Below are 11,960 nucleotides of genomic sequence, written 5' to 3' on the forward strand. Positions count from 1 at the left end.
TGTGTGTTTCGGGTCGTTGTCATGCTGGAAGACCCAGCCACGACCCATCTTCAATGCTCTTACTGAGGGAAGGGGGTTGTTGGCCAAGATCTCACGATACATGGCCCCATCTATCCTCCCCTCAATACGGTGCAGTCGTCCTGTCCCCTTTGCAGAAAAGCATCCCCAAAGAATGATTTTTCCACCTCCATGCTTCACGGTTGGGATGGTGTTCTTGGGGTTGTACTCATCCTTCTTCTTCCTACAAACTCGGCGAGTGGAGTTTAGAGCAAAAAGCTATATTTTTGTCTCATCAGACCACATGACCTTCTCCCATTCCTCCTCTGGATCATCCAGATGGTCATTGGCAAACTTCAGATGGGCCTGGACATGCGCTGGCTTGACCTTGCATGTGCTGCAGAATTTTAATCCATGACGGCGTAGTGTGTTACTAATGGTTTTCTTTGAGACTGTGGTCCCAGCTCTCTTCAAGTCATTGACCAGGTCCTGCGTGTAGTTCTGGGCTGATCCCTCACATTCCTCATGATCATTGATGCCCCACGAGGTGAGATCTTGCATGGAGCCCCAGACCGAGAGTGATAGACCGTCATCTTGAACTTCTTCCATTTTCTAATAATTGCACCAACAGTTGTTGCCTTCTCAACAAGCTGCTTGCCTATTGTCCTGTAGCCCATCCCAGCCTTGTGCAGGTCTATAATTTGATCCCTGATGTCCTTACACAGCTCTCTGGTCTTGGCCATTGTGGAGAGGTTGGAGTCTGTTTGACTGAGTGTGTGGACAGGTGTCTTTTATACAGGTAACGAGTTCAAACAGGTGCAGTTAATACAGGTAATGAGTGGAGAACAGGAAGGCTTCTTAAAGAAAAACAGGTCTGTGAGAGCCAGAATCTTACTGGTTGGTAGGTGATCAAATACTTATATCATGCAATAATATGCTAATTAATTACTTAAAAATCATACAATGTGATTTTCTGGATTTTTGTTTTAGATTCCGTCTCTCACAGTTGAAGTGTATATATGATAAAAATGACAGACCTCTACATGCTTTGTAAGTAGGAAAACCTGCAAAATCAGAAGTGTATCAAATACTTGTTCTCCCCACTGTATATTCCATGTATATCACCCTTCCAGATGAGGTGTCTACACATCTGGGTTTTCTTTAATAGAGAAGTTTACCATGTATATATTTATCATTTATACCATCCACCCAGTGGAGGTGAAGGTCCTGGGAATAACTTCTATCTCCATTCTTGCAGAATTGGGGCTAGTTTCTGAAAAATGTGTTGTTTAAAAACAGATTTAATGTAATCTTTTGACCTCTTACAATGTATCTATATGAAATATCTCATCCACCAGATGAGGTGATGGCCATTGACCAGAGCTTTCTGAAGGTGATTCTGGAGAACCACATCCTGAAAGAGAAGATCACTCTGGGACAGCTGTACAACGGACAGCGCCTGGAGACTATCGCCGGGAAGTTCCTCAGAGTCTTCATCTACCGCACAGTGAGTCTCTGTGTGTGTGTGTTTGTGTGTTTGTGTGTGTTTGAGTGTGTGTGCTGGTATGCGTGTGCATACAGTATATGTGTGTTTGTGAGAGAGAGAGTTTGTGTGAGTATACAAATGTGTGTGTGTGTGTGTGTGGGTGTGTGCATGTGTGCGTGCATGCAAGTCCATCTCTTGTCTCTGAACAGCTGGTCACAATGGCTGTCTGCCATACAACACATATCCTTTTCACTGGGCTATCCATCAACTGGACTGACTAAGAGTCTGTTAATTCAGTAGCTAGTAGACTATTCATTTCCATGTCTTATTAAGGGCTACTTCAGCAGATGTTCCAACTCAAAATTCAGTTTTAAATATGCTCAAAAAAGAAGTTAGCTGTCTAGAGAACCAATTAGCCTAGCTAGCTAACTATCTGGCTAGCTAACTAGTTAGGTACTTATGCTAGCATACCAAAATGCCCACATAGGTCATAATTTTGCTAAAATTAGGATATTAGGACTAGAGTTACATCATTAGGATAAAAAAGGTTTTCACTTAAGTGGTTCTTTAACCTGTATACCCTGTGTCCTGTCTGTCTGTAGGCGGTGTGCATAGAGAACTCCTGCCTGGTGCGTGGCAGCAAGGAGGGCAGTAACGGAGCCCTCCACCTGATGAAGACTCTGATGAAGCCAGCTGAGGCCACCATGTTCCAGATCCTCACTGACAATGGAGGATTCAAGTAAGCTGCTTGTGGACTTATAGACTGTGTGTGCTTTAGCCTGGTCCCACAACTGTATGAGCTTCAGCCAATGAAATAGTCAGATAAGTTAGCTCAAGCTCATACAGATCTGAGATCAGACTAGTTGAAGGATCAAGGGGCAGATGAAAATTGTTCCGATTTTGTGGCCAACTCATGAATATATTGTATATTAAACAGTGTTGGATTTGGAGTACAATCCTGTCTCACCCCCTACTCCTGCTTGAGAAATTATGTTCTTTAGCCAACCCAATAGCCAGAGAGTCAGAGAGTTCACTAATCAGACAGAGTTCAATCAAATTTATACAGACTGGGGAGCAGGCTGGGAAATGTGCTAAGAGTTTATACAGACCAGTGGGCCAACTTCTTTCCAAGTCATGTATAAGAGTGATCATGTAAGATCACTCTTGCAAGTGATCTTTTCATCTAAATAATACCAAGGATCTCATCACTGAAGAGGATCCTTTTCTATAGCTCAATCGGTTCGTACGGGCGGTCACATGTGTTGGTAAGGTAGAGAACCCTGGTTAAAGCCCAGTCAGAGACAAGTTCAGGAACGAGTTCTATATGCTAAGCTATCACACTGGCACCAGTTATATCTACCCTCAGTGGTTGTCATGAGAGCCAGGTAACTGTTTCCTTCATCATGTTTTGGTTGTAGGATCTTCCTGTCACTGATGGAGATGGCTGGTCTGACTGACCTGCTCAAACAGGAAGGAGAATACACTCTGTTCGCTCCCAGTGATGAGGCCTTCGCTGGTGTCAGCGACAGTGACATGGCTCTGCTCAGAGGTTGGTTCATCTCTCAGACTCTCCCTCTCTCTCCGTCCCTGTTAGTCTGTCTCAGTCTCTCAAACAAATATCAGAGCCAGAGGTTTTTCTTGTCAGGCCACATCGTGGCGGTCAGGAAAAACTGCTGAACTTAACCATAGCTACCATAGCTACAAGCTATGTCAAAAGAACATCCATAAGTCTTAGAGTTAATGGATGTATGTACGATATGTACTATGGATCCATCGTCTTCCATCTAAAACCCTGTCTGTTCTGGCCAGGTAATATGAATGCCCTGCGTACCATCCTGCTCTACCACTTCAGTAACGGAGTGTTCATCGGCGGAGGTTTGGAGACTGGGGTGACCAACCTCCTCAAGTCTCTGCAGGGAAACAACCTCCGAGTGCTGCATGTGAGTCCAAACCTCTCAACACTCAACAGGGCTGTAAATATAAAAAATCATGGCATCAATGGCTGCAACAAAATCAAGCATGTATCACAAAGATCCTGAAGAGATTATACAATGTTTTTACAGTGAATCAAGAGACTCTCATCCTGATCCACTCCGTATTACTAACAACCGCAATCCTTTGTCATCGACAATGTCAACAAACGTTTAAACTAGGAGTTATGGCTAAATTTGACTTCTTGGAACACATATATAACACTTAAACATGTTTGGGAAAAGATAACGTCTAAAATAACATTCATTTGATGAATAAGAAACCAGAACCGCATTTGTTGGATGAACATCCCCAGAGACAACTTCCCCAACATAATTCAGCATTCTGACAAGACTTAGGATATTTTCATTTTGGGTTCATTTTATTCTTAGCTTTTAAGTTGTGTTACAGCAGTGTCCTTAGGATCATATTCTAAGACGATAAAAACATTTCCTTTCTTAAAATAAAGCAGAAAGCCATGTGAGGTCTCTGGATGTTTGTTGTGCAGAATATTCATGATTTAGTTTAGATGACATTTTACCCAAAAACAGACAGTTGCATTCCACTGTTACCAATGACTTTACAGAAGTTAAGCTATACTAAAGCTACCCTTAAAAAATATAGTTTACTGAACTAAAGTTACCTTGAAAAAGTAGTGCACTATATCCAAACTACTCTGTGATAAATTATCATATGGACATCTGAAATGTCATAGACTACAAATGGCAAGAACACATTACTTTGACCTTATGTTAACAGCATGTTTAAGTTAGCCCATTAAACACAAAAACAACGCTTCAAGCAAGAATTAGTCATGTCTAATGCCAAAAATTAAGTCAATTCTTGCCTACTTCACCCATATTTTATTTTTGCCAAAAAAGTAATGTGTTAGTAGTTATAGTAGTTACCTACACCGCTACATGGTGAAAAAGTAATTGACTACTGAAAACACTACGTAGATTTCAATTTAGTTTAACTACCACCAAGTTACTGCAAAATGTAGTTACATGTAGTTCACTACTCCCCAACACTGACTGTTGCAAATGTTCTGTAGCTTAACTACATTCAGAAAGTATTCAGAACCTTTCACTTTTTCAACATTTTCTTACGTTAAAGCCTTATTCTAAAATGTATTCAATTGTTTTATTTCCACACCAGTCCACAAACAATACCCCAAATGTATATTTAAAAAAAATTGTCACATTTACATAAGTATTCAGACCCTTTACTCAGTACTTTTTTGAAGCACCTTTGGCGCGGATTACAGCCTCGATCCTCTCAAGCTCTGTCAGGTTGGATGGGGAGCATCGCTGCACAGCTATTTTCAGGTCTCTCCAGAGATGTTCGATTGGGTTCAAGTCCGGTCTCTGGCTGGGCCACTCAAGGACATTCAGCGACTTGTCCCAAAGCCTCTCCTGCATTGTCTTGGCTGTGTGCTTAGGGTTGTTGTCCTGTTGGAAGGTGAACCCTCGCCCCAGTCTGATTTCCTGAGTGCTCTGGAGTAGGCTTTCATCAAGGATCTCTCTGTACTTTGCTCCGTTCATCTTTCCCTCGATCCTGACTAGTCTCCCAGTCCCTGCCGCTGAAAAACATCCCCACCGCATGATGCTGCCAAAATCAAATCAAATCAAATCAAATACCTTATTTACATAAGTATCTAGACCCTTTGCTATGAGACTCTAAATTGAGTTCAGGTGCATCCTGTTTCCATTGACCATTCTTGAGATGTTTCTATAACTTGATTGGAGTCCACCTGTGGTAAATTCAATTGATTGGATTTGATTTAAAAAGGCACACATCTGTCTATATAAGGTCCCACAGTTGACAACGCATGTCAGAGCAAAACCCAAGCCATGAAGTTGAAGCCACCACCATGCTTTACCGTAGGGGTGGTATTGGCCAGGTGATGAGCGGTGTCTGATTTGCTCCAGACGTGAGTCAATCTTGTTTTCATCAGACCAGAGAATCTTGTTTCTCATCATCTGAGAGTCCTTTGGGTGCTTTTTGGCAAACTCCAAGCAGGCTATCATGTGCCTTTTACTGATGAGTGGCTTCTGTCTGGTCACTCTACCATAAAGGCCTGATTGGTGGAGTGCTGCAGTGCTGGTTGTCCTTCTGGAAGGTTCTCCCATCTCCACAGAGAAACTCTGGAGCACTGTCAGAGTGACCATCAGATTCTTGGTCACCTTCCTGACCAAGGCCCTTCTCCCCCTATTGCTCAGTTTGGCCGGGCGGCCAGCTCTAGGAAGAGTCTTGGTGGTTCCAAACTTCTTCCATTTAATGCTGGAGGCCACTGTGTTCTTGGGGACCTTCAATGCTGCAGTTTTTTCTACCCTTCCCCAGATCTGTGCCTCAACACCATCCTGTCTTGAAGCTCTACGGACAATTGCTTCAACTTCATGGCTTGGTTTTTGCTCTGACATGCATTGTCAACTGTGGGACCTTATATAGACAGATGTGTGCCAATTGAATTTACCACAGGTGGACTCCAATCAAGTTATAGAAACATCTCAAGAAAGGTCAATGGAAACAGGATGCACCTGAACTCAATTTAGAGTCTCATAGCAAAGGGTCTGAATACTTATGTAGATAAGGTATTTCTGTTTTCTTTTTTAATACATTTGCAAAAACTTCTAAAAACCTGTTTTTGCTCTGTCATTATGGGGTGTTTTGTGTAGATTGATGAGGAACAAAATGTCTTTAATCCGTTTTAGAAAAAGGCTGTAACATAACAAAATGTGGAAAAAGTAAATGCCAACCTAATTGAGAGACATATGGCACATTACCAGCTGGTACTCATAACTCATCTCATTGTGGCTGTCTTATCTGTAATCATCCCATCAGTGTTTGTATCTTAATCACCTCTACTCCTCTCCTCCAGGCTAACAACACAATTAGAGTGAACACTATTGAGGTCCCTGAAAATGATATCATGGCCACTAACGGAGTCATTCACTTTGTCAAAACCCTCCTCTACCCCGGAGGTAAGACTGACTCAAACCTCTCTGAATGCCAGCTCCTCTGTTGGAGAAACAAATTATACCCTGATTAAATTGTCATGTGTTGAGAGACGCACTGTGCAGGTTATCATTTATTGATATATTATATATATTTAGCAGTGCTAAATGGTTCAGTACGTCTAACACCCTGTGTTGTGCTGTATGTACGCTAATGTAAAGTGTTACCAGTACGTCTAACACCCTGGGTTGTGCTGTATGTACTCTAATGTAAAGTGTTACCAGTACGTCTAACACCCTGTGTTGTGTTGTATGTACTCTAATGTAAAGTGTTACCAGTATGTCTAACACTCTGTACTGAATGCCCTGTGGATGGGGGCATTGTCATCCTATCGGGGCAAAGCCATGGTAGCAAAAATATTGGCCAAAATAATGGCCTGCCCAGCATTTTCATACATGAACCTAAGCATGATGGTATGTTAATTGCTTAATTAACTCAGGAACCACACCTGCGTGTAAGCACCTTCTTTCAATATATCTTGTATCCCTCATTTCCTCAAGTGTTTCCATTACTTTGGCAGTAACCTATATGTACCCTAGTATGAAGTGTTACCAGTATGTCTAACACCCTGTACTGTGCCGTACTGTACAGTATTGTACCCTAGTGTAAAGTGTTACCTGTATGTTTAACACTCTGTACTGTGCTGTGCTGTATGTACCCTAGTATGAAGTGTTACCTGTATGTCTAACACCCTGTACTGTATGTACCCTAGTATAAAGTGTTACCAGTATGTCTTACACCCTGTACTGTACTGTATGTACCCTAGTATAAAGTGTTACCAGTATGTTTAACACCCTGTACTGTGCCGTACTGTACAGTATTGTACCCTAGTGTAAAGTGTTACCAGTATGTTTAACACCCTGTACTGTGCCGTACTGTACAGTATTGTACCCTAGTGTAAAGTGTTACCAGTACGTCTAACACCCTGTGCTGTGCTGTATGTACCCTAGTGTAAAGTGTTACCAGTACATCTAACACCCTGTACTGTGCTGTATGTACCCTAGTATGAAGTGTTACCAGTACGTCTAACACCCTGTGTTGTGTTGTATGTACTCTAATGTAAAGTGTTACCAGTACGTCTAACACCCTGTGCTGTGCTGTATGTACCCTAGTGTAAAGTGTTACCAGTATGTCTAACACTCTGTACTGAATTGTCCTGTAGAGCTGCCTGCTGGAAACTCTGACCTTCTGGGGCTGCTGAGAAGACTCATCAAGTACATGGAGATCAAGGTACTGTACCAGGCCACACCCACATAAAGGAATTAGGGAGAACCCTGAGATAGCAAGATGAGATTAACGTCCAAGTGTTTGTTACAAAATGACCATAAGATGACAAGACAATATGTAAAGCCTTGAACAAAGTACAGTACAGTACCTACCACATTGGAGTTGAGCAGAACGATGTGTACACAGACCTACAGTAATATGGTTTACAACCTCTAATCCTTCTTTCTATTCATTCACAGTTTGTGTCAGGATACAGATATAAGGAAATCCCTCTTACATTCATGAGTGAGTACAACTGTATCAGTCCAAGTCTTAGATGTCTGCTGTACCTTTTTGCGTTGCATCTATTTGTAACTTTGCTGTTGTCCTGTGATTAACCTCTGTGTGTTTTCTGTTTCCTTCAGAGAGGACGATCGTCACACGCGTCATTGAGTCAGGTAAGTTACAGTTAAAGGATCGAAACAGTGAGGGCCTCCCGGGTGGCGCAGTGGTCTGGGGCACTGCATCGCAGCGCTAGCTATGCCACCAGAGACCCTGGGTTCGCACCCAGGCTCTGTCGCAACCAGGAGGTCTGTGGGGCGATGCACAATTGGCCAAGCGTCGTCCGGGTTAGGCCAGTAGGAATATCTCTACCGGGATGAATGGCTTCCGGGTTGGATCTGCATTGTGTGGCTTGGTTGGGTTGTGTTTTGGAGGACGCATGGCTGACTCCCACAGTTATGTCAATTTGGCTGGATGTCTTTTGGGTGGTGGACCATTTTTGATACACATGGGAAACTGTTGAGTGTGAAAAACCCAGTGCGTTGCAGTTCTTGGCAGTTTTTGTACACTCAGTGTAAAATCATTTTATATGATATATCATGGGTAGTCTTGGAAAGACTTGAAGACATTGTGCTACAAGAGTTGATAGACTGGTTGGCACAGTTCAGATAAGGACAATCTCTGTCTTCCATGAGATTCATGACCCACGTTCAAGAGGAAAAACCATTGTGGTTGTTCAGATAATTACAGTACAGACAGCAACAAGAGAAGACTTGCCATAGCAGCAGACACCTGGTAAAGTTTTATCTGTTCTGGATAAAATTACCGTTCTTTATTGGGATTTGACTTTTAAGGTTAATTCTTGATGTGAAAGAGAAATATGCACGTTCAAGTTCAAGTTACTGTTTATGCAATTATCTCCAGTCAAGATTCTGAGGGGAAAACTAATGTCTTGGAGAAAGCCTTCACTCTGAACGTATCTGCAAAGCACATATCCACGTGTCCTTTGATTATGCAATATATTCCTGTCATATGAATTATTTTAAAGCCAATGGAAGGTACAGACAATATTTGAATCAAGGAGTAGAGGAACCAATGACACACTACATGTCTGTAGTTCATGGAGTCTGGAGTTTTTAAGTTCATTCGGACCTTCAGATCTTACTAGTTTGCTGTTTAAACGTCATGTTCTTCATGCTTTTGATGTTATTTATTTCAGTTGTTAAACTTGTTCTCCTCTCTCTCTTTCTAAAGCGCCTGATGTGACCCATGTGACTAGGGTTATCGAAAGGGAACCTACCATCACCAAGGTGACCAGGGTGATTGAGGGACAGCCTACCATCACCAAGGTAACACCAATGTAACAAACCATGTTTCAACCATTGTATCCACCCATGTAACCACCAAATCACATTGAGCATCGGGAAAAGCGTTATATAAATCTAATACATGATTATGATTATTAGGTGACTAGAGTCATTGAAGGCGAGCCAAAGTTCACCAAGGTCACTAGAGTCATCGAGGGAGAGCCCAAGGTCACCAAAGTTACCAGAGTGGTCTCAGGTACGTACCTCACAGACACACAGGTCTTTCTTGACTCCTGTCCATGAGGTCTGAAGAACTCTGGGTACATATTAACATGTAGTAAAATGAACCTGTTTTGGTCTATAGTTGCTATACGGTGTATTGCTGCACTATATGAAACAAAGAAGTGAACGTTTGGGTTGCTGAGGTGAGACACAGGTCTACAGATGTTAATGTGTCGTACTGAATTCCCTTGACTCTACGTCACCCCTGGATCATGACTCTTACATCTGCCACTCTGTGAAAACAGTATGTTTCTATGTGAAGACTGATGTAATGTTTCAATATGTTGTCATCCACAGGTCCTCAGTACTCGGCCAGCAGCAGTGGCTCCAGCAGTGGTATCTCCAACATTGAGCTGGAAGGTCAGTAACATCACCCCTTTGGTTGTAGATAGATAACTTAATATAGAGGAAATAATGCAATGTTAAATTGAAAATCACATATATGCATGTCACTGGGTAGACATGTGACAGGTTCTGTTAGAATCTGGGTTGAGTGACAAACAAGATTCAATCTAACTGTTACATTTCCACCCTGTGATATTTGGCATTGTCGGCAGAATTAGTCAATTGTCCAACATAATTGCTTGTTTCGTTAGAATATATAATAGTCCCATCTGTGACATATACAGTAACATCCCTGTCTCGTTCCTGTAGGTGCTGACTTCTCCCGTATCACCACCATCGAGGGAAACCCCTCAATGCTCGACATGGACTCTGAAAAAATCACCAAGTTCATCCAAGGTAAGAGACACATCTAAACTCTACTCATCCCCACCTGGTTCTATAAGGATCTGAGGTGATTAAGATATGGTTTCTGTTATGACTGGAGTTTGGATTCTGTAGGGTTCAATTGTGGCAGAGGTTTGGTTCTGTAGGGTTCTATAAAGACTATGGTTTAGGTTCTTTAAGATTCTGTAGTGACCAACATTTGGGTTCTATAAGGTTCTATAATGACTGAGGTTTAAATTTGTCTTCACAGAGGGAAACCCGAGACGAGTAACTGGCAGGAAAATTCCAGGTAAAACATGATTCCTTGATAACATAACATACTGTTTGACCGTGTTGGGGGATTCAAATGATGGGTAATGTCATCCTATGAGGATCTTTAATTGCGACCATTGAAAGAGAATGACCACCTATCATTGAACATTGACTTGAACTTTATTTCTATTATTTGAGTGTATGATGATCTTTCTGTTGTCTCTATCCCTAGCTGGTGCCAGGAGGAGAGTCAGACCAGAGGAACAAAGAGCATAAACATGGACAGACCAGGTGACTAAAGATGCACCAGCAACCAGAGAGGAACAACAGAGATAATGTCAATGAATGGTCTCCCATAAAAGCTCTACACTCCAAATGACGTGTGTGTAGACATACAGAACTTGAACTTAGTGAGACCAGTAAAGCCATTTGCTAAACAAAACAAAAATCATTGATGCATGTATGTAAAGATAACTAAAAGCCATCAAGATATGTAAATAGCGTACGCATATTTGTGGGTTTTCGGTGTATATTAGAGATGAAAGATTAGAAGCTAGCCAGGGGTAGCAAAATAATATTTGAAACCAATCTATTGGAAGCCTTGACCATTGGTTGAGGTGATACAACAGGATTTTTAGGAAGATTTTGTCATTTACCTCTGCATGATATCGAGTTTGTGGTGCTCACATAAAAATAAAAATAATAAAAAATCAAATGTGATTGCTGTTTTCTGACAGTGACTTCATTTCTGCAAATGTTTATATTTTTCTACTAGATGTAATTTCAGCTCTGATCTGAGTTTCACAGTAGTGTGTTTGCTCTCTCTTTCTGCCTTTCTGTCTGACTGTCTACCTAGCTAACCATAAAGATATTGAGCTTGTCTTTGCTTTTAGAAGTTTCAAATGTGCAACACTCTTAACAAACTTAACTTTTCACATATTCTCAATAGCTTTGTTTTTCTGCAGTTTTCAAACCTTTTTCAATAAAGTATATTCTTGGATATGAAGTGCATAATTCTCCAGGAGAAAAACTTTATTTGAAAAACTTGTTAGTAGTTCATCGTTATAAGAATTCAATTCAAGTTACATTTTAGAATCACATTTACCCAATTTGAGGAGAAGATGTATGATCGCAATCTAATTTGTGGCACGTGTCTACTGGGCCCTGCCTACTCAATGAATTCCATTTTTTGTATAACGCTAGTTGTTTGGGGGGGGTATAAAAAAAGTTTTTTAGTTCTCCTAAAATCTATAAAAGAGTCTAACAATGCTACAAATGTCAATCTGTGTCCTTTAAAAGGTCAGAGTGCGAATTATACCATGAGGGGACTTGACCTCCTATGTGTGCCCGCGCTTACATCAAATCAAATCAAATCAAATGTATTTATATAGCCCTTCGTACATCAGCTGATATCTCAAAGTGCTGTACAG

The 11,960-nt window shown here is 41.4% G+C and overlaps 1 protein-coding gene across 4 annotated transcripts in view; it reads left to right on the plus strand.

Moving 5' to 3' along the window:
* The window catches only part of LOC109909102 (periostin), a 34,653-nt gene extending 23,123 nt beyond the window's left edge, over positions 1 to 11,530 (plus strand). Inside the window, exons 10-23 of one of the 4 annotated variants that reach the window (XM_020508018.2) lie at positions 1,356 to 1,504; positions 2,086 to 2,222; positions 2,902 to 3,032; positions 3,293 to 3,423; positions 6,336 to 6,438; positions 7,635 to 7,702; positions 7,939 to 7,984; positions 8,104 to 8,136; positions 9,215 to 9,309; positions 9,427 to 9,523; positions 9,847 to 9,909; positions 10,204 to 10,290; positions 10,529 to 10,567; positions 10,763 to 11,250. In XM_020508018.2, the coding sequence (XP_020363607.2) occupies positions 1,356 to 1,504; positions 2,086 to 2,222; positions 2,902 to 3,032; positions 3,293 to 3,423; positions 6,336 to 6,438; positions 7,635 to 7,702; positions 7,939 to 7,984; positions 8,104 to 8,136; positions 9,215 to 9,309; positions 9,427 to 9,523; positions 9,847 to 9,909; positions 10,204 to 10,290; positions 10,529 to 10,567; positions 10,763 to 10,806 (1,223 nt within the window). In that variant the 3' untranslated portion in view covers positions 10,807 to 11,250. Of the gene's footprint in view, positions 1 to 1,355; positions 1,505 to 2,085; positions 2,223 to 2,901; positions 3,033 to 3,292; positions 3,424 to 6,335; positions 6,439 to 7,634; positions 7,703 to 7,938; positions 7,985 to 8,103; positions 8,137 to 9,214; positions 9,310 to 9,426; positions 9,524 to 9,846; positions 9,910 to 10,203; positions 10,291 to 10,528; positions 10,568 to 10,762 lie in introns of all 4 variants that reach the window. The other 3 variants (XM_020508020.2, XM_020508017.2, XM_031795807.1) reach the window with 3 other exon arrangements.
* The last annotated feature ends 430 nt before the right edge of the window (positions 11,531 to 11,960 follow it).

The sequence above is a fragment of the Oncorhynchus kisutch genome, linkage group LG18, assembly GCF_002021735.2.
Source record: "Oncorhynchus kisutch isolate 150728-3 linkage group LG18, Okis_V2, whole genome shotgun sequence".
Classification (NCBI taxonomy): Eukaryota; Metazoa; Chordata; class Actinopteri; order Salmoniformes; family Salmonidae; genus Oncorhynchus; species Oncorhynchus kisutch.